The sequence below is a fragment of the Trichomonas vaginalis genome, chromosome I (genome assembly GCF_026262505.1).
Source record: "Trichomonas vaginalis G3 chromosome I, whole genome shotgun sequence".
Taxonomy (NCBI): domain Eukaryota; phylum Parabasalia; order Trichomonadida; family Trichomonadidae; genus Trichomonas; species Trichomonas vaginalis.
Genome location: NC_067203.1, coordinates 2,871,398 through 2,892,241, shown reverse-complemented (window position 1 = coordinate 2,892,241; position 20,844 = coordinate 2,871,398). Strand labels below are relative to the sequence as shown.

The 20,844-nt window shown below is 33.5% G+C and overlaps 9 protein-coding genes and 3 pseudogenes across 12 annotated transcripts, besides 3 other annotated features; 2 read left to right on the top strand and 10 right to left on the bottom strand.

Moving 5' to 3' along the window:
- Positions 1 to 16,600: part of a mobile genetic element that runs on past the window's edge.
- Positions 1,242 to 1,817, bottom strand: TVAGG3_0917870 (organellar and viral DNA polymerase type B; the record flags this gene model as incomplete). The annotated part of the gene is made up of 1 exon (XM_051252095.1): positions 1,242 to 1,817. The coding sequence occupies one exon, from the start codon at positions 1,815 to 1,817 to the stop codon at positions 1,242 to 1,244; it is 576 nt and encodes a 191-aa protein (XP_051077669.1).
- Positions 2,024 to 3,068, bottom strand: TVAGG3_0917860 (organellar and viral DNA polymerase type B; the record flags this gene model as incomplete). Its single annotated transcript, XM_051252094.1, has 1 exon — positions 2,024 to 3,068. A coding segment is annotated over one exon (1,045 nt), but the record flags the coding sequence as incomplete, so codon positions are not given.
- Positions 3,268 to 4,280, bottom strand: TVAGG3_0917850 (organellar and viral DNA polymerase type B; the record flags this gene model as incomplete). Its single annotated transcript, XM_051252093.1, has 1 exon — positions 3,268 to 4,280. A coding segment is annotated over one exon (1,013 nt), but the record flags the coding sequence as incomplete, so codon positions are not given.
- TVAGG3_0917840 lies at positions 5,721 to 5,926 on the bottom strand (annotated as a pseudogene). The gene has a single exon. A coding segment is annotated over exon 1 (206 nt).
- Positions 6,301 to 6,459: a mobile genetic element.
- Positions 7,904 to 8,461, bottom strand: TVAGG3_0917820 (organellar and viral DNA polymerase type B; the record flags this gene model as incomplete). The annotated part of the gene is made up of 1 exon (XM_051252092.1): positions 7,904 to 8,461. The coding sequence occupies one exon, from the start codon at positions 8,459 to 8,461 to the stop codon at positions 7,904 to 7,906; it is 558 nt and encodes a 185-aa protein (XP_051077666.1).
- TVAGG3_0917810 (integrase core domain containing protein family) lies at positions 9,317 to 10,353 on the bottom strand (the record flags this gene model as incomplete). Its single annotated transcript, XM_051252091.1, has 1 exon — positions 9,317 to 10,353. A coding segment is annotated over one exon (1,037 nt), but the record flags the coding sequence as incomplete, so codon positions are not given.
- TVAGG3_0917800 (phage tail repeat-like family) lies at positions 10,410 to 12,121 on the bottom strand (the record flags this gene model as incomplete). The annotated part of the gene is made up of 1 exon (XM_051252090.1): positions 10,410 to 12,121. A coding segment is annotated over one exon (1,712 nt), but the record flags the coding sequence as incomplete, so codon positions are not given.
- TVAGG3_0917790 lies at positions 14,819 to 15,672 on the bottom strand (annotated as a pseudogene). The gene has a single exon. A coding segment is annotated over exon 1 (854 nt).
- Positions 15,722 to 16,327, top strand: TVAGG3_0917780 (uncharacterized protein; the record flags this gene model as incomplete). The annotated part of the gene is made up of 1 exon (XM_001297757.2): positions 15,722 to 16,327. A coding segment is annotated over one exon (606 nt), but the record flags the coding sequence as incomplete, so codon positions are not given.
- A 225-nt stretch (positions 16,601 to 16,825) lies between the features above and the next one.
- TVAGG3_0917760 lies at positions 16,826 to 17,351 on the top strand (annotated as a pseudogene). The gene has a single exon. A coding segment is annotated over exon 1 (526 nt).
- Positions 17,352 to 18,602: 1,251 nt separating this feature from the next.
- Positions 18,603 to 20,694: a mobile genetic element.
- Positions 19,668 to 19,940, bottom strand: TVAGG3_0917750 (uncharacterized protein; the record flags this gene model as incomplete). Its single annotated transcript, XM_001286503.1, has 1 exon — positions 19,668 to 19,940. One exon carries the CDS (start codon positions 19,938 to 19,940, stop codon positions 19,668 to 19,670), a length of 273 nt encoding a protein of 90 aa, XP_001286504.1.
- TVAGG3_0917740 (uncharacterized protein) lies at positions 19,960 to 20,391 on the bottom strand (the record flags this gene model as incomplete). Its single annotated transcript, XM_051252089.1, has 1 exon — positions 19,960 to 20,391. The coding sequence occupies one exon, from the start codon at positions 20,389 to 20,391 to the stop codon at positions 19,960 to 19,962; it is 432 nt and encodes a 143-aa protein (XP_051077663.1).
- Positions 20,695 to 20,844: the final 150 nt, after the last annotated feature.

Sequence of the window (20,844 nt, the reverse complement as noted above, 5' to 3'; positions counted from 1 at the left end):
GAATTAAGAAAGCTGCGGGTTGGTTCATAAAAAGATTATTAACCCCGTTGCAAACTTTTTGCACCAGTAGCAAAACGGCAGGAACTTCATTAGGTGGTCATTATAGGTACTAAGCAGGTAATCCGGTCGATGGGAGCACAAGCAGGTTACGCAGTTGGTGGATATTGCTGAAAGAATACTTAATAAAAATAGGAGGTATGATACGTAGGAAAATAAATATGAGATCTTTAATGGATATCTCGCGCTTACGGCCCTTAAAATATTTTTATCCTTAGTATGTTTTTGAAGCTTTGAAAACTTTTTCTCCTTATTTAAACTCTCTTATTGGGGCAGCTTGTTGGTTATTGATCAGCAACGTCACTAATGCTCTCTTTATTCTTAAAAATCCAATTTTCCCCTTCTTTGCATGCTTTCCAAACTTTACTCGCTCCTTCTTTTTTACTCTTATCCCACAGTTTCTTAAATATATCCTGCAGCATAGTGATATTTTCATAAATATAAATCCTCATTTTTCATCTTTTATGTTTTTGATTTTTTTATTTATTAATAATGACGCTACTTCTTGGTGCCAAACCACTAACCGATTAATCCGGAATGTGTTTCATTCATTCGAAAGATAAATGAAATATTCGCGAGAATGACGGGTTGGAGATATTATAGAGCAACTTTTGAAAGTTCAATGCCTATGATGAAAGAAGAAGGTAGTCAGCCACAACTTATAGACTTTCATTACGAGTTTGTAGCAAATGCTGATGGAACTCATGACTGTCAATTCATTGTATTCTCACCATTCAATGAAGTAGCTAAAAAGAAAAAAAATCCATTACGTATAAGATTTCAAATCTCTGAACCAAGTGATGATTTCAAGAATGTTTTCAATTATGATGCAATGCTTCCGAGGAAAAATGAATTTTCCGAAATTAGATTTCCAGGTATTTGGGATAGAAAGCAAGCTATATTATATTCAAACTTAAGTAAGGGAGTTGAAAATGAGTTCATTGGTCATACAAGAACTTCACCACTTCCTAACCCTAAATACTATAAATTAACTGGCTTCAATCGTGAGTTTTGGATAGACATGTTCTCCACTCATGACCATAAAGCACCTGTTTTGCTACCTCCAGACCATAAGGACTGTCTCTACATTGAAGCACAACTCTTAAACTCTACCATCGCAGTATTGTAAATGACCTCATTATTTTTATCACGAATGACCTCATTGCTGACAAAAATAAATGACCTCAGAACTTCAACTTACGAATAAAGCTTGTTTTAGTCGTTATTGAGAAGTTAAACTTTTCAGCAAAGCAAGGACTAGAAGACTTACATAAGTCAAATCCAATCTCTTGACCATCATGAAGTGCTTTGTAAAGTTTCATTAAACTGAACTCAGAGTCTTTGTCATATGTTCCTTGCGGAACCATTAAACCTTTATCTTCATCATAGAAACACTGAACAGAGTCAGGAAACATTTCATTAGCGGTTAAAGCAATAACATCTTGCTTCACGCCTTTCATTCTGCAGTGAAATGCAACTTCATTTAAATCATTCGTGAGTAAGTCTATGTAAGTCTTCTTTCCACAAAATATTGACTTGTATACTAAACTTTGTTTTCCAGGTGTGATTTCTGCAAAGTCGCTATGAAATTCACCAAGGTTTTTACCAATGAGAACTCTTCCATAACGTTTCTCAAACTCTTCAGCTAAACGAGGGATATCTTCATTGTAGAGATGCATACTGTCGGTATCGCTATAAAAGATGTCCATTCCTAAGTCCTCAGCAGTACAGAATACTTCACACATTATTCTCTTCGACATAGACAGAATGTTAACACCAAGTGGACAGAAGTTAAAGTGTCTGCAAATGCTTTTCGTTAGCTTGAAAATAGTTTTATCTGAACCATCCAAACCTTCGAACTTCACTATATGGTTGTAGTTTCTGATGGCATATCTTATAGCATCTTTGTCATTTACTATGGTTATTTTTGACTCAATAGGAGATAGAATAGTTTTGCCATAAATACTGTTCAGAATGAGCTTTATATTTTCTTGCAAAGGATTTCCTTCTTTCTTATACTTTAACCTTAACTCAAACAACTTCTTTACTTCATCTCTTATTCTAATATCTCTGTTTCCATCGTAATAGTATCCTTGCAACACTTCACATTTGACACCTTGATATTTTATGAGGTCTTGTAATGTTATATGGTCAACATACATTAAACAGCAAGTGTTTGAACTTCTGGGAACGTTAAGTTCTGGATTTAGTTCAGGGTCACAAACTATTAAAGGAAAGTGTCTATGTATTCCAATCTCTGTTATCTTAATGAGAACAAAGAAGCCAGACATAAACTTTTCACCAATGGGTTCCTTTTGGTCGTCATTGAATAAATGTCTCATGAGATACTCTGTGCTTAACATTTCTTCCTTCAATACTTTCGGTATACCTTCTAAAGTATAGAGTCTTGCAATTGCTGAAGGGTATAATGAAACAGCGTCGAAGTCAGCAATGAGTTTCTTTTCGCTCTTTTGTTTAATGTTATCTGACAGCATACATCTTCCACCTTGAATGCATCTCGAAATAAATTCTCTTGGTTTATTTGAGAGGTCATATAAATTTCCATTCGGGAAGTACACTCTGTTCTCAAACAATTTGTTAGCAATTGAACAAATACTAACGTAGTCATAAACGTTTAAATCAAATTCTTTCAATATGTCATTGCGGAACTTAACAAAACCTTCTCTTAAAATTCTTACATCTTGTTTGCAATAAAATGTGCTATACTTTTCTAAGTCGAAGTGGTTCTCATCTATTCTGCAACCTTTGATGGAATCTATGTTTTTCATGAATGTATCTGCATCCCGGATAAACTTACATGCTTCAGAAATGACACCAGTTCTGTTGTCATTTGCTAACAAAACACTGCTGTAGTAGTTGTAAGGAAATACTTCTTTCGGTCCTGTTTGTAAGTTAAACATAGCAGGAAATAGTTTAAGCTTCTTATTTATAACACTGTAAGAGTCTTTTATAATAATTGCCCTTCCTTTATATAAGCCAGTTATTTGCATTGTTCGTGAACCTTTAATGATGGGAGTTCCTTTCACTTCTGTTATGTGTCTTAAGATGAAGTTTATATCATAACTGAGGTTATGGAAATATATTAAACTCTTGTCAGGAAGTCGTTCCAAAAATTCTGTTGCACAGTTCTGACCCCATATGCTTTCACTCACTGAACCATCTTCACTGTCATAACATATGTTAAAAGCTTTATGAAAGCCATCGGTACTGCACTCAAAGTCAGCAAAGAAAACGTGCTCAGGAATGAACTTGCACTTATTTTTATTTACTTCTTTTGACTCGGCTTTCTTCTTCAGTTGTACACAATACTTTGGAGCATATGTCAAATCTTTAAATGGTGCAAGGTTCTGTTTATATAAGTCAGTCGTATATGTGAAAAGTTCTCCATAAGAAATAGGTTCGAAATATTTGCACTCCCACAATGTTTTCATAACATCCCATAACGGTGTTGTTCTATCATAACGAACTACATATTTATCTTCTCTCTTTGTATAAATCTTCATTTGTTTCTCAATGTTCATTCCACCACAAGCTTTGAGAATTTCTTTGTAATTTCTGACGAAATATGTTGTCATTGGTAATCTTTCATTTAGCATGTAGTGGTCTTCAACAAGAAGTAAGTCAATAGTTCTAACAGTTTCACATTCTTTTGGTATGTATCTCTTTATTTCATTATGTCTTGAGTCATTGAAGTAACCAATGGTAACATTAAATGCTATACCTGTTGCATCAGAAATTTCTTGTACTTTACTTTGAGGAAAGTCTCTAACACGAATGACTTCTCTCATGTGGTCAATAGTTTCTTCATTTACTCCAGCCTGAATGCAAGCATAAACGAAACAATTGTCCTCTGTCATAAGTGTTGCAGTTCTTTTGTTCAGTTCATTGAAGATTTGGTAGCGTTCAAGATTTATAGGTAATGTGCAAAGATACTTCCAGAACTGACCGCTTCTCTTCTTATAAAACTTCTTTTCACCATTATCTTTCCAAAAGCTTTCTATAAGTGCTGGGTTTCCTGTTTGCTTAAGAACTTCCAAAATGGCTTTCTGGTCATTTGTCAGTGTGCTTTCATCTCTATATGGTCTCTTTTTTGGTTTGCCTTTCTTTACATCTGACATCATTAAGCCTTCATATTCTGTTAAATCATACATCTTTATTTCGGTAAGATTCTTTATGTTTGTCAAGAAGAAGTCATAGTGCATTTCAACAATACCTGCAGCATTTGCTTCTATCTCTGATATAAAGTTCTCCTTCAAGAGCTGATGTAGTAATGTTCCAATATTATTGAGGTTTAACGTAGAACATTCATACTTTCCACCAAGTTTATAACATACCATCCATCTTTGTTGGGAGTTTATTTTAATCTTCTCTAAGAGTCTCATGAAAACCTTACCGAAATGTTTGTGTAAGTAGTCTCTGTTTGGTTCATCTAAAGCTTCGATGTTAAAGTCAATGAGTCTATTGCCTGACTTCACATTTCTCTTCCTATTCTCTTCATCTTTCTTTAACCATCTCTCACCTTCTTTTGGTTTGTCGTCAATGGAACGAATGACATCGTTAGCTTTGCGAACTTGTTCTATAGCACTTTTAAACATCTCTCTTCTCTGTTGTTTCAGTGTGTCGTCTCTTCTTCTTGTTTCACCAACGTTTGCATTTGTTATGTCAAACATTTCTCTTCTTACTTCATGAGGTACTGAACGTCTATGATATAAGTCAATAGCAACGTCATTTAAAGGAAATGCTCTTGCATGGACTTCGTCCTCGCCGCGTTGGCTTTATGAACTCATGAATTCTATCATAACTTATTGCACCATTGTAGTCTTTGAGGATGTCAGCGAGTGCTTTTTTGTTTGTTGCGTAATGTTTTGCTACTTCTATGTTAGCTTCTGTAAGAAGTTGTTTTATTTCCGAGTGTTCTAACTTAGACAACTTCCGATACATCTTTAGTAGGAAATAAAAAAATATTTTTTGAAAAAATTAGATTAGATTTTTTTTAAGTTATTTTTCAAAATAATTTAATATTTTTATTTTAATGAAACACATGCAAGATTGCAAGTTCTTTTCATACAATGCTCTCGCTACTGCCATCAAGAATGAGTTCAGTAACGCTTCAAATGTTAATGTTATCTTTAACAAGAAGTTTGTGAAAGAATCTAAGTTTGGTCAGTATGTCAGACCATTAGCTATCGTCATTGACCGCAAACGTTATACTTCACAAGAGTTAGCAGTAGTTTTGAAACAAAAGAGTTTCTTCGTGAATGTCAAAGATACTCATTATACTGTCATAAAGAACTCTAACGTTGACTTCTTCAGTATTGCTTTAAATCTTTCCGAACAGAAAGAATATAAGAAGGGTGAAACATCTGTGAAATATTATCCTTCATCTCTGAAGACAATAACGAACAAAGATGTTATACAGAAATTCTTACCAAAGGTTGAAGAAGCTTCTATTGACATTGACGAAGGAAGTGAAATGGTTGAAGAAATAGACCCTGAAGCTATTTAAGCAAAAATATATTTTTGAAGAACTGATGGTGTCACCACGTCACCATGTCACCAGGTTAATTAACTTCTTTTAAAAATGATGACAACATGACATTTTGACAACACAGCAGGATTAATGCAAAAATGAATGTTATCGTTTATGTTATCGTTAATGTTATCAGTGTCGAACATAATTGACATGGAGCATTTATGTTATCGTTAATGTTATCGTTTATGTTATCGTTAATGTTATCGTTAATGTTATCAGTGTCGAACATAATTGACATGGAGCATTTATGTTATCGTTAATGTTATCGTTTATGTTATCGTTAATGTTATCGTTAATGTTATCAGTGTCGAACATAATTGACATGGAGCATTTATGTTAGCGTTAATGTTATCGTTTATGTTATCGTTAATGTTATCAGTGTCGAACATAATTGACATGGAGCATTTATGTTATCGTTAATGTTATCGTTTATGTTATCGTTTATGTTATCGTTAATGTTATCAGTGTCGAACATAATTGACGTAGGATTCATGACTTCTTCGTAAATGAGTGTAAATATAGCACAAAAATATATTTTAGGTGAAGAGGTGAGATCTCACCCGTTTTTTCACCTCTTTTTCACCTCATTCTCTCTTCGTTAATGTTGTCGTGACTTCATTCTTCCTCTTTGAAGTTGTCGAAATATTCTGTTATTTTTTCCTTCAGTAATGTTAAGTCTTCTTTGAATGTAAGTATTGTGCAACCTTTGATGTCATAGTGTGTTTGAGGAAGAGTATTTTGACAATTTCCTTTATTTGTTCATTCGGAGTCATTGAAATCGGTAAGTTTTCACAATAGAACCAGTTTCTGTCAGATTTATATATTTTAGCTAAGTCATAAAAGCTCTTGTTGTTTCTTCTGACTAAATGCAACATAACCATATCTTTATCTTCTTCTTTCTCCAACTCTTCAGTATAAATCATATACTTATAACTCTTTTCCTTTCCTTTTGGTACTGAACGCGGTATTCTTTTCTGTATGCTTTTGTCTTTGGATTCAATGACTTCATCTTTTGCTTGAAGTTTCTTTTCCATCTCTCCACGTTCTGCTTTATATAGTTCATCTAACATCATGAAAATATAACAAGCATAACGAGGTGAAGCCCACATTGCTACAGCATTTACTAAAAGTCTATGAACATAATAACCTTTCAAACCAGGAGCCAAATTCTTGCGATTTTCGTACGGAATCTCTTCTCTCGGTTTTCCGAGGGAAGCAATCATATGAGGAAATTCTTCTAAAAGTTCTTTTGTCTGTTGGTTTTCAAACCAATGATATGCTTGCTTTGTAGAACGAAGAGCGTTCATTATACTTTGCATTTGGTACATGTCATCTTTGACTGAACGAATGAGTCTCAATTGTTTGTTATACTGTATGTATTCGTATTCTTCATTTATGGCTTCATGAAAGATAGCAATTGTTGTGTTCTCTGATGTTGACATTACTGTCTTTACATACAAGATAAAAATTTTTGTTAGAAAAAAATTAGCGTTATTTTCTGACTTTCACAAAAGACCAAAAATAAACGCTTTACATGTATTTTTCAGCAACTTCGTCAAATAATTTTATAGCTTTATCTATCTCATCTACTTCAAACGTTTCTTTACCTTTCGTGGGAGCACCATACATTTTCTCAAAAACTTCAAGCAGTTCTGTTTCAGCAGCTCTCATATCATTAACAAACACAACCTTGACTCTATTGACTGTAGAGTCATATCTTTGAGTTATATTATATGTCCTTCCTATCTTATATCTCTTTGTATTGAAGTCCTTCGGTTTCTGAACGATGTAAAGTAAGCCTTCACTGCAACGTTCCGTATCGAATGAACCATAAGTTATGAAGTTATATCCAACAACTGGGTCAATCCATAACAAAACTATTGGTATAAGACTTTTGTCTATAAGATATGCTCTTGTTCCATGAAATGCTACTGATATCATAAGCTCAGGATTTCTTGTCAAAATTTTCTGAGTTGAAGCATTTCTAACCCAGTCGTTTGTTTTCTTTCCAGATGGAGATATAATGTCTGACAAAGAATATTTGTTGTATTTCTTTGAGTATCTTACGTTTAAATCACCAATTCTAACCACTTTGGTGTCATTGTCTATCTTTCTAACTGTTTCAAACTCAATGTTTGACATTACTGTCTTTACATACAAAATAAAAATTTTTCTTAGAAAAAATTAGCGTTATTTTTCTAACTAATGAAATTCATGAAATTTGGTCATTTTTCAGCAAAAATAATGTTTAGGTGAAGAGGTGAGATCTCACCCGTTTTTTCACCTCTTTTTTCACAAGCGTTTTACATGAATTGTACGATGTATATTTGAAATCCTAAACAATTTCGTAGCTTCAATTTCTTCTTTTAGTACATCGAATGTTTTAATCGTGCCGAAAGTCTCTTTATATTTCTTCTTGACGTCAGACAGAAGGAAATCTTCTGCTGTTGGATAGTTTTTATTAAGAAATGTCAACATATCCATTTTATCTTCTGCTGGCTTTTCTGCTTCTTTCTTTAAGTCTGCATAGTCGTTTCGCATTCTTTCTATCTCTTTGACTGAGTAGTTATATTTTCTTATTGCTGCTTTACATTTTGAACATTGCGGCATCGTTTTTGCGTTATACATTGAAACATTACCAGCTAAAACAACTAAAGCGTCAATTGCTCTCTTCATCTCAAACATAGCGGGTCTTATTTGTTCGTTCCATACTTTGTCTCTTCTATCTTTATCTCTTATTTCCCAAACACATTCAGCAACTAATGAAACAAAGTTGTCGTATGTCTTAAACTCCACCGATTTATATATGTCAGAAATATTTTTATAAACCATGTCGCAATCTTTGTCCATAACTTTATGGTTGCAATGAAAACCAAGGAATTCATAATTTACTTTACGTATGAATTTCTTTATTTCTACTGAGTCAGTTGCTTTGACTTCAATTTCGTCGAATTCAGGAATAGTTAGTTTTTGCTGCTGAACTTCAGGTAGTTTAGGCAAATGGTCAATAATATCCTGCATGTCATAAAGATACTGTTCATTTGTTTCATCTTTCGCACTACAGTCTAAATTACTTGTTAAAAGTTCTTGCTTTATCTTCTGGATTTCTGTTTCAAAAGTATATGAAGAAGGAATAAAGCTTTTCATCTCTACTAACATTGACGTAGGATTCATAACTAACGAGTTTGGTGCTGTAGTTTGAATTGTTGTTGTACCGATTGTTGAAATCATATCTTTTATACAAAATAAAAAAATAAATAAAAATAAAACTAACTTTATTTTTCTATCTTAAGGAAATTCATGAAAATTCGTGAGACCCAAAGGGTCTGAGCCGCTAAGCGGCGAGGGTGAAAAAACAGGTGAGATCTCACCTCTTCACCTAAACATTATTTTTGGTGTAAATAAATGGTACCATTAATGATTTCATGACTGTTGTCAAAATGTCATGTTGTCAGTAATTTTAAGAGAAGTTAATTAACCTGGTGACATGGTGACGTGGTGACACTGAAAACATTTACGAAATCATAAATGAAAACATTAATATATAAAATTCATGAAAATTCATAAATTTAGGTCATTTATGTTAAAATAAATGGTACCATTAATGATATCATGACTGTTCTCATTCATGTCTGATTTACATCTAATGAAAAAGTTTAGAAGAATTTTCTTATTCTTTCTGGCTTATTTTTGTCTTTCCAATACTCCCGCTCTAATGGTCCCAGATGAGTTGGCTTTGACTCTCTCAAGTTCTTAGATGGTATAACATCTTCAACGCCTCCTTCATATCTTACTTTATAAGTGCCATCGTTTATGTTATAGTCAAGTATTTCAATAACCACTCCTCGCTTTGCTTCGTCAATGGTTTCAGCAAGTTTGCCATTACTACTTTCGACTAATTTGTAACGAGGGTAAAACGCAATAGAGTCGTCGGCAGCTTTTATAAGATATCCATTACCTTGCGTAGAGTCTACGATATAATAGTTTCTACTTAACCTTAAACGTTTCTTTGTCAACGGTTTGTCGTCAAGAACTACACGAACTTTTGTACCAGGAATGAGGGTAAATTGTGTTGAATTTCTGATATTTTGTGTTTGGCTTCGTTTCTTTTGTATATACTTTTCTTCTTGTTGTTGTGTCATTGAATTTGGTGTATGTCCTGTTGTAGAATGTGTTGAGGAATTATATACTTCGAGAAAATGTTTCATTGTTTCTTCGGTAAAGTCTCGCTCTTGATTTAAATCTCTGAGCGTTCTTATGAAGCGGTTTATGATGCCGAGTATGTTATGGTTATGGTCTTCAGTAGTGTAGTGAGTTATGTTATGCTTAATGAGAAAATCTGTGATTTCATTGCTGAGGTATGCACTGTCTTGGTCTGATGTTAAAGTACTTGGGCTATGTTCTGCTACGAACGTCTGCAAAACTCTTAAAACTTCTTTTGTTCCTTTATTTTTCATTATATACGCAAAAGCTTTACGAGTGTTAACATTAATGAAGATGAGGAATGGTTTATGTCCTCCTTTTCTGCTTTGAATGAGAGTGTCAAATTGGTATGCGTCAGGAGTGTTGGAGTAAATTGGTAAAAAGTAGTCGTAAGGGTTTATTTTTGTTTGATGTACAACATTTTTGTCAAAGAACCTTTTCACTTCAGCTCTGTTAGTAAATCCCCAACTCTTTGCAGCTTCATTGAACTTCTTAAATGACCTCCATGGATGTTGTTCGAATACTTCTTTCAAGCTCATTTATGTAAAGTTAAAGATTTTATTCAAGGCTCAAGCGCGTTCATTGAACTCTATACCATGCGAATACAGTCATTAATGGTGGCATGTATTCTTTACTTTGTCCCGTTGTTTGTGTATATCCTGAAACGAAATGTGTATGGTTTCCTTCTCCCTGAGTGTCACTCCAGTAACAATTTATAGCAAACTTAACGTCGTCTTTAACATCATATCCTTTACCTTTTGTCATTCCTGACCAATCCCAATATCTATGCTTATGCCAACCTGCTTGAGATGTACTTAAATCTATGTAGTGACTGTGTGCAGGTAAATTTTCACCTGAAATCGTTTTACTTCCACCTGTTTCCTTTGAAGAGTTTGCACAATACAAAAACCTGTCGACTATTTGTTCCCATGCACCAAAACCTAAAACACTTGCTGGATTTGTTGAGTTCATTGACGTATATAAAGAACCAACAGGATATAATGTTTGAAGTATTTCAGTCTTTAATGTTTGAAGCTCTGTTTTGTCTGCTTTCTTATCTAACATTGCTGGTAGTTCATATGCTTCAAAGTTTCTGGCATGACCTTCAATGTTCATACATCTGTTATCTAAATTGTTTAGTGTATCTTTTACGCTTGTACTCGGATTCTCTAAAGGTGCACTTGAACCCAAATCATAGTTCAATATTATGTCGTCTGCTCTAACAGTAGTGAAGGATTTATGTGTATGGTTCTTGTCAGCTTTACTGTCTAATGTAGCTTGAAGTTCATTTATATCGGAGATGTTGTGTTTATGAGATCTCAAAACTTTGTTCATTGCTTCAAGTTCAACTTTGTCAGCTTTACTTTTAATAGCATCTTCAAACGTTATTTTTGCCTTAACTCTCAATGTAAATTTTGGTTCAACTAATACACCATTAACAGAGAAGTATGAAGCATATATTTCATCGTTATAACTAAATGTTTCTTGTGCTTTACCCGTGTCATACTGTACAGTACAGCTTATGTTATAACCTTTAGCACGAATGTATTTATATCTTCTTTCATTGGGGTCTTCCGTCTTCACTTCTTCATCGGTTTGTGTTAAATATTCATGGTAGTCCGTTATAATCTGTTCATCTGAAGTCATATAATGAACATGGTTCTTGACTTTATCACTTAGAACTAAAAGTTCATTTTTATCTGCTTTTTCGGCTGTTTTCTCATTAACATCATTCATTTCTAATTCAACTCTTCCACCAGAACTCTTATTATCATTAATCTTTTTCATTAATTCGGTAATTACATCATAAAGACTATATTCTGTTTTCGGTTCTGTAAATAATGAGTCAAAATTTCTTTTCATCATTACATCGCTGACATTAATGATATCACCAATTCCTTTTTCATTTATTCTCTTCATTAATTCTGCAATAATGACGAATATATAATCTGTTAATTTATTCTCTTCATCGAGGGTTATAGAATGTTTTGAAATTGAATCATTAACTCCTCTAAATAAATCAATAACTTCAGGATACACGTTTTTAATGTCTCTAATAACCCGACCAGTATCCTGTTGTTCATGTTCTTCGCCCTCACCGCTACGTGGTTTTATATCTCTAACCATCATCAACGCAGCCATAACCGGAGGGTTTGTTGCTATCTGTTCGAAAATCCGTCCGTTATGTACGGTATATCTAAATAATTTCTTTGTGTTTGTCAAAACATTTGAAACAAGTCTTTTAAAACCATCTACAAAATTTCCTGTTTCACCCAATGTTCTTGCAGCATTTACAAGCTCACTCATTCCCGCTTTTGACCCCAAAAACGTCCATATTGCATTTATTTCACTCTGTATAGTTGTCCATTCAGCAAAATTAATACCTGCATTCGCTAAGCTGAAAATGAAATTCAGTGGATCGAACTTAATTCCACCTTCTTTTTCAATTTCAACGAACTCACTAACATGAGATTTTAAATATTCTTTCGTTAAAATCGTTTTCCCTGATGTTATGTCATTAACGGAACTATCACCGTCAAAAGTTAACGAATTCAATTTCGTCGTTGATGCTTTTATTTCATACACCGCTTTATCAATAGTTTTTGGCTCACCTTCTTTAGAAGCATATAAACCGTTGAATCCGGAACTCTTACGATTTCACCGTCCTTAATAAAAGGCATTGCACATGGTGTAGTGCTTGGGTCAAATCTTTTTGGGTTATGATTCAACATATATTCTAATGCTTCATAAACAGACCTATATACGGTTGTATTATCTTTTTCAATAATTTCACCGTCCTTTATAAACGGCATAGTACATGGAGTTAAAATAGGGTCAAACTTTTCATAGTCCTTCCATGTTATGTATTTCTCAGTATTTCCATCAGTGATAACAATATATTTGTCAGTAAGTGTGAGAGAGTATTGACCAAAATATAAACGTTTAGCTCTATCAGCTTCATACGCATATGCAGCTATACTCATATTTTAATGAGAATAAAATGTTGTTCTATTTGCAAAGTACAGACCCAAACGAATACGGGACAGTAAAGCTACAAACAAACTTAGGTCTACAGAATGAGGCGCTTGCATTCAGAATGGTTGACTTCAATACTATCGCTTCATTCGTTATAACAGATGAAACAGATTTCATGGAGATTGAAATAGATGGAAAGAAGCACGAAATAAGATTTCACAATAATGTAGAATATAAGATGGAAACATTAGCTGGAGTGTTAAATGCTCTCATAAATACTACAATAAACAAGGATAACGAAGAAAACTTAATGAATGTTAAACTTATTGCAGGAGTTTTGAAGTTCAGTTATGTGAAGGAGTTTAAGATACCAAGAATGAGTCATAGAGTACAACTTCTTTTGGGTGCATACCATATGACATTTCCTTTGAAAAGTGTTGACAAAACGATTGAGATGAAATCTGTTCCATACGTATGTTATGGTAATTGTTTATACATTGAGTCTAAAATAGCTAATGTCACAGGCATTTCAGGAGTTAAGTAAAGTTCAGTAGAATATAAATCCTTCTGTTATGCAGTCAATTCAATGTTCATTCCAAACGTTCCTGTCATAGCAACTCATTTAGGTAAATGGGTTCGCATTAGTCCTCATAATTTGAAAGACATGCAATTCAGACTTGTTGACTTTCAAGGAGAGCCTGTAGAACTGAAGTACCAGTGCGAATGACTGTTGAAGTTGACTTTTTAGAAAAATTAAATGCAACAGCTTACAAGAGAACTCAGAGCTAAAAATATAAAGTATGAATGTTATGTATTAGGTCATGAACTTTGGTTGTTGCTGTTTGATGAAACAAAATGAGTTAGTTATGTCAGTCAAGAGAACAGAAAAATATTGTGTTAGTGAAAACTGCACCAAGTCAATAAGATTAGGTTTGCATTATGAAGATGAGTTCGATACTGTTGAAGAAGTTTGGATAGATATTACAAATTGCTTTAATTTACTAAAACATATTTCAAGCAAAGTTTATATTCTGTTGAAAGTTTTGTATACTCGTTCGAATATTTATACTTAACTCAACTCCTGTAGTTCCTGGTGTTTCAATGATGCGGATGTTACCTATTTTCATGAATGGTGGCGTTTGACCACAGCATTCGATTTCAGGGTCGAGATAGTCAATGACACATTGTTTCCCTGTTATTCGTGATATAACATTTTCAAGGTCCTCCTTTGTTAGAATTATTTGGTTCTTGCTTATAAGATTTACCAAAAGCTTCTTATCGTCTTTGAGTAAAATTGTTTGGTATAACTGAAGAAGGTAATGGTCTACGTTATCTGAAGGATTTGTTTGAACATTTGTGTAAGGATTGTCGTTGGCTTCTCTTGAAAGAATTTGGTCCAGTGGTGGATACTCTAACTTAACATCTGATGTAGCGTTAGCGTTTGAAGCTGAGTTTAAATTCACGGATTTCAGCTCTGGTTCTGGTTCTTTCAAACACTCTGAACTATAGTTCTTTATGACAATATTGTTTGTCGTTCGTGAGTCAACATTTGATGTTGTTCAATTGGAACATTAACGGCACCAGCTAAGATGGATTTGCTTCTCATTTCATATAGAATAAAAACCTTTTATATGTATGAAATGAACAATATACTCGACAAGGGTTTGAATGCAAAGCTAACGAATGAAAATATTGTTGAATTCACTGAGACAGGTGCTGTGTATAAAGATGTAGAACTACTGAACAAAAGAGCTAAGGGAAGAAGCAGGAACATGAACAAAGGGTGGAAGCCTATAAAAATTTATGTCAATGATGGCTCAGGAGGTTCAAACATAAAGTATGCAGAAAGTTATAGAGTTTATGCTCTCAAAGGTGAAAAGCCTTCATTTAAGAACAGCTATTCTAACGCATATCCTCAAAAGCTAACGGATGGGAAGTGGATGATATGAATGACAGCAAAAATATTAACAGAAATGGCGACAGAGATGCATGGAATTTGTTTACCATCAGTCAATTGAAGGTTAAGCTTTAAAACAATGTTGGTCGTTCCCATGGAATATTTTTGACTTTAATGGTATTAGTCATGATATGAATCTCAAGGTATGAACGAGGAGAGATGAGAGACTTATATGCTTCCAAATTTCTTCAAAAGGTAATGTTATACCTGACTGTTTCCAAATGAGTTCAATGTCATAGCGTGAGAAACCTTGAAAGATAACGAAGTCAGTTATGAGACGTTTTATGTTTAAAGCTAAAAACCTCCATGTTTGCATAAGTATTGCTACAGTTAAATGGTAATGTCTGACTTTAGTAATGATATTAGCTAATGGTGAGTCTGGTTTTGACACTAAACCTTTTCCGGCGAAGTCGTCGCAAACGAGCAGAGTGTTTGAAGGATATTTTTTGAAGGGGTATTTTGAAAGTTTTGATAGAATGTAGTTTGTAAGTCGTTTCATATCGTAAACTCCTGAGTATTGACGTAAGTGGTGTTTGTCAATAATTCTTTCCATCTCTTCTGAAGTCTTTTGCATTCCTGACTGTATGAACTCTACGATGGCATAATATTTTCTCTTACGTCGAATGTTACGTTGAAGAAATTCAATGAGTTCGCTATCTGGAACTTTAACGACAGAGGCTTGAACTTTTGACATAAATGTTTTCGCTGTTGAGTCCATAGAGTCTGAAGTTGCTGATATAATGATTTGGTCATAATATGAGTCATTTCCTAAACGTTCTGTTATAAGAATATGACGAATTAAATTAAATGTCTTTCCTGACCCCATCTTTCCACAATAGAAATAAACGCCATTTGAACAGAACTCATAGTCCTTACTGAAAGGAAGAATGAGAGAAGAGTTAAGTTTGTCTGTAGTTTCATTCATGTCTTCATCTACGTCATGTATTAAATGCTTCATTTTATCTCCATTAAAAATGCAAGTCAGAAATATTCAGAACATAGCACCGAGTCTAACTGACAAGAGTATAAATATATACTATGAACATGTTATGATGAAACCAACCAAAATTCAAGAAAGTCAGTATACTTATGAATATCCAAGACACTGGGTAGAGTATGTAGGAGGTGAGAAAGCTATTGAAATCAGACAGGTTCGAAGTATTCCAGCAGGAAGAACAATATTATTGAAGAACTTTAATGTTTTGAGATATAATGATGAAACAAAGAAGCAAGATAGTTTCCCTGTTGCTGTGTATGTGAACCTAGACACAGGAGATGACATGAAAGTTTTTAACACAAAGCTTCAAACGGTAGTGAGAGAACAACTGACTGCGGAAGGACATCCATTACCTTCAGAAGTTACCATAGCATATAATTTTGAAACAAACTCAATAGATTTTAAAGTCATCTCTGCAAAGAAGTCAGGTTTTACATTTAATGAAGCAGATGTATATTCGAATGAAAACTTCAAAGCTATTGCATGGTTAGATAATGACGATTGCTTTAAGAAAATATTTAAATACAGTGACTCAACGATGTCAATAGATGACCTTCGTGGAATGTTACCATCGACGTTTACAGTTGAAGGTTCAGCAGGATTGCTTACAAGATTGTCAATTGGTGGTATTTGGTCTCGTGAGAACATTGTTATAAAATCCAGTATAAGTGAATTTGCTGAAGAATCTATATTATGTCTTTCAAACTATATGTATTCGCCGCCGAAGCATTATAGTATAACAAACTTTGTCAGTAAGTTTAACATAAGACTTGTCGAACCTTCTTCAATGAAAGATGTTGTGCTACCTAAAGATGGAAAGGATGGACTCATTATTGAGATGATTTTAATAGCATATTAAATGAGCTTGTTCTTGAAGGTCATTCATGATGAAATAACTGTTGTAGAAGATGTTAGCAATTGTTCAGACATTTTGAAGCGTATAGATGATATAAGAAAAGTTAGATAGACCGCAAAGCGGTGAGGGCGAAGCCCGTGAGAATGTTTATGTTTCATTGACTTTCTCCAGTAACGAGAACTTTATGAGATAATATTGAAGAGAGATGATTTTAATATGGTGTAAATGGTAGCTTGGCAGCTTTAGGCGCAATGGGAACAAAAGCATTAGCATTTGGAGCAAAAGCACTTGGAGCTTATGACGCAGTAAATAAAATGAGTGGAGGAAGGGTTTCGAAGACATTAGATGCAAATAAAGGAAAGATTGGAGGCTGGGTTGCAAAGAAGTTAAGATTAAATAAAATAGGGCTCATAAATAAAGCATCCAATTTGGTTGCGACTGAGTCAGAAAATGCTTTAGGAAAGGACGATGAGTTTGCAAAACACGCAAAAGACTTTAATGACCAGATGAAAGGTGAAACAATGCATTTAAATAGAGTCGATGGAACTAAAGAAAATGTTTCTTCTCCACTAGTAGTTCTTCCGTATGGTCCCTATGGAATGTATGGAAACCCTTACGAAAGACCATTTGACCCATTGACTGGTGGAAGTAACTGGTATCATTACGGCGAAGAAGAAAGACAGTCAAGTTGGAGACAGACGTGAAGAAAGCAACTAAAAAGAAACCAAGGAAGAGAGTTATAAAGCAATGAATTCAACAGGGTGAAAAAAACAGGTGAAAAAAGAGGTGAGATCTCACCACTTCACCTAAATTTATTTTTGTGCTATGTTTTCATACGTGTGAGGGTGGTGATATCATTAATTTTTAAGTTTATTTTTATATTTTATTTTTATATAAATGACGAAAACTATTGAGATAACAAACTACAACAGTCATGAGTTCAAGAATTTGTTCTTCGTTCCTCGTGAAAATACATTCTATCAGATACGAGGGAGAAAGGGTAAAGTTAGTTTGAGCGTTTATGACAACAAACATAATGGGAGATATATAAAAGCAATAGATACAAACGGTAAGCGTGTTTCATTAGCTTTGTCAAAACTTACTAACATTTATTTTGACAGTGACTTTGACTCTGACGATTGGAGTGACAGCAGCGATACTGAAGAATATGAACTATTGTGTGAAGCACAGCAATGGGAAGCGCTGCAATACTTTTGTAAATGAGAACATTAGTGGGAACGTTAGTGAGAACGTTTATTTTTCATTAGTGAAGTCATTAGTGAAGTCATTAGTGAAGTCATTAGTGAAGTCATTTATGTGTCAGATGGTTTTGTAAATATTTAAGGTTAAGTTGGGTAAGGTGGAACACAGTGCCGCCGTACCCAAGTTAACCATACTAACTAAGTCAATCAAATTTTCATTAGTGAGGATGGGATAAATTATTATATGTTTAGTATGATGTCATCAGATTTGAAAATTGATTATACAAGTAAGTGGTATTACATTAACAAATGTATTTTATCTACAAAATGATAAAATTTATAGATCATTCAATACCACAAGGTCAATTTGAACAAATTTTCAAGCTGATGGAGACATTGAAGCTTTATGTTATGGATCAAATGTTTATGTTCTCGTTTCAGGTGGAATGGTCTATTCATATCCTGTAAGTTATAACAGACATATTTATTATCACAGATTTATCAAATTGGGAATTGTTTATTCATTCACTCCAAAACTTACTCGAAATTATAGATTTACTAATATTTTATATTGATGGGTATTTCATTGCTTTTGGATGTGGTGATTTAGTAAATATCAGTAGTGATGGAAGAAATTGGTCTGAAATCACAAAAATTTCAAGATGTTAGAAAAGCAATTTCAAAAATAATACGTTAATATTGATGACAAGACCAATTTTAATTTCTTACCCAGTTTCAATATTATATAATAAATTCAATATTCATAATGGATTAAATACAATTCTTTGAGATGATTTACCCCATTGTTCAATATATACATCATGAATTCAACAAATCCAGCTGATGTATTCGGTTTCGGTACATGGCAACAAATAACCGATCGTTTCCTCTACTGTGCTAATAGTTCAAAACAAACCGGTGGTTCAAAGAAAATTAAAGAAGCAAACCTTCCGCCGCATAAGCATACAGGAACTACAAACTTTTCTGGCGACCATATACACTCATTAAGAGACCACCCATTATAACAACTCAGACTATGAAGCCGGTCATGATGTTTTATCTCAACTTATAACGATTCAACAAAAAAGACTTTTCGACCAACTGAACCAGGAGGAAATCATGTCCATACTTTCACAACATATCCAACAGGCTCGGCTGAAGATTACATGCCACCCTATATGACAGTTTATGTATGGTTTCGCGTTCAATGAACGCTCAATGTTTGTTTCACAAACTTTAGAACGGCATAATTTAAATTTTTATTTTAGTATAAATGAAGATTCTACCATATGGTGTTATTGGAAGAGATAAAGATGGAAACCCAATATTTGATCCAAAGTTAAAATTAAAGTTACTGACAAGACAACAACTTGAAAAGTTGCTGAAACCAAAACAGGATGAAAAATGAGAAAATGAGAAAGTGAGAAAGAAAAAAATTTAAATTATGTAATTTTATTTTTATCATAAATGACAAAATTAATTAAGCCAACTATTTCTAAATTAATGATACCAATGAAATCATTTCATGGAGTACTTATCCCAGGTTCTTCACAATTAGCCGGGGCAAGTGTTGTGGCTCAAGGTGGAACATTAGCGAATCCATTCAAATTTAACTAAAGATGAACTTAATAAAATGATGATAAAATAACTGATAATAAAATTTTATTTTTATATAAATGGATACTCCACAAGCTCAAAATTTACCACGAATCATAACAAGGGAGGAAATGATAAAAATGATGCAAGAACGAATTAAAAACAACAAACCACGAAAACCGAGAAGATGCGGTTATGCAGTAATGATGGAAAGAAGAACCCAGAAGGGTTTGACGTCTCGAAGAGACGTTGTCGAAGAGGAATAAAAATTAAATTTGGATTGAGTTTAAAAATTCATCTTTATTAAATTCATCTCTTCCAATCAATTTATTTATTCTATTAAATTCTTTTATTTTTACTTCACTCAGTTTAAGGATTGAACGGTAAGTTTCTAATTTTTCGATTATTTCTTTCCTCTCTTTATCGTTTTCAGCCCCACCGCATTGCGGCTTCTTTTTGCAATAGCATATTTTTGATTTAATTCTGTTTAGTTTCTTTTTATATTCATCGTCTGGACTCTTGGATGCTTCGTTGTCACTCATTTCTTACGAAATAAAAAAATTAAATATTATTTAAATATAATGGAGTAATAAAATAAATCGGAATTTCTATTAATTTATTGTCAACTTCAACTAATGCATTGCCGTTAATATATCTAACAAATTCAGCTATTGTGTCAAATCTTCGTCTTCTTTTTGTCATTGATTTATCAGTTTTTCCATAATCGAGATGAATCAAAACTTTATCCCCTTGTTTAAAATTCATGAGCCCCGAATTAATTTGTTCACGTTTAACATCATTTAACCTTTCCATTTGCTTTCTAATATATTCCCATTCTTTTGAAATATCATTTTTCATTTCCACTGGTTTCATGTTTATAGTTCTATGCCATGTATTATTGTAATAATATACTAACTGCTGTATGATGGAGTCATGATTTCCATCCCAGTATATCTGACCGTTAACCCCTAACGCATCTCTAAGAGTTCTCATTACCGCATCAACTATTTTATTATGAAACGTATATGGAGAGATGAAAAGTAAAAATTAATTTGTGGGAAATAATGAACCATAGCTGCCTGAAATCCTTTATCACCATCACCCCTTATATTATCTACTCTTTCATGATCTAGTAAGTATTGAATAGCTCTTCTTGTTTCCTGTTCTGTTTTCCCTTTCACTGGAATGCAATATAAATATCTAGTGTTAATGTTAATGGAATAAATAAGTAACGTTTCCTTTTGAATATTCCAGATGATCGATTTCGTATGAATATGGATATGGTGCAAATGAAGGGCGACTAAATTTTTCCTTTAACGGTTGAATTTTCGGGTCAATTGGTTTATTTAATATCTTGAAATCCTTTTTAAAATCTTTTTGCTTCTTTAATGTTTGAAATGGATATAATAAAGTGAATGATGAAGGATTAACTGAAGGAGGAGGTAC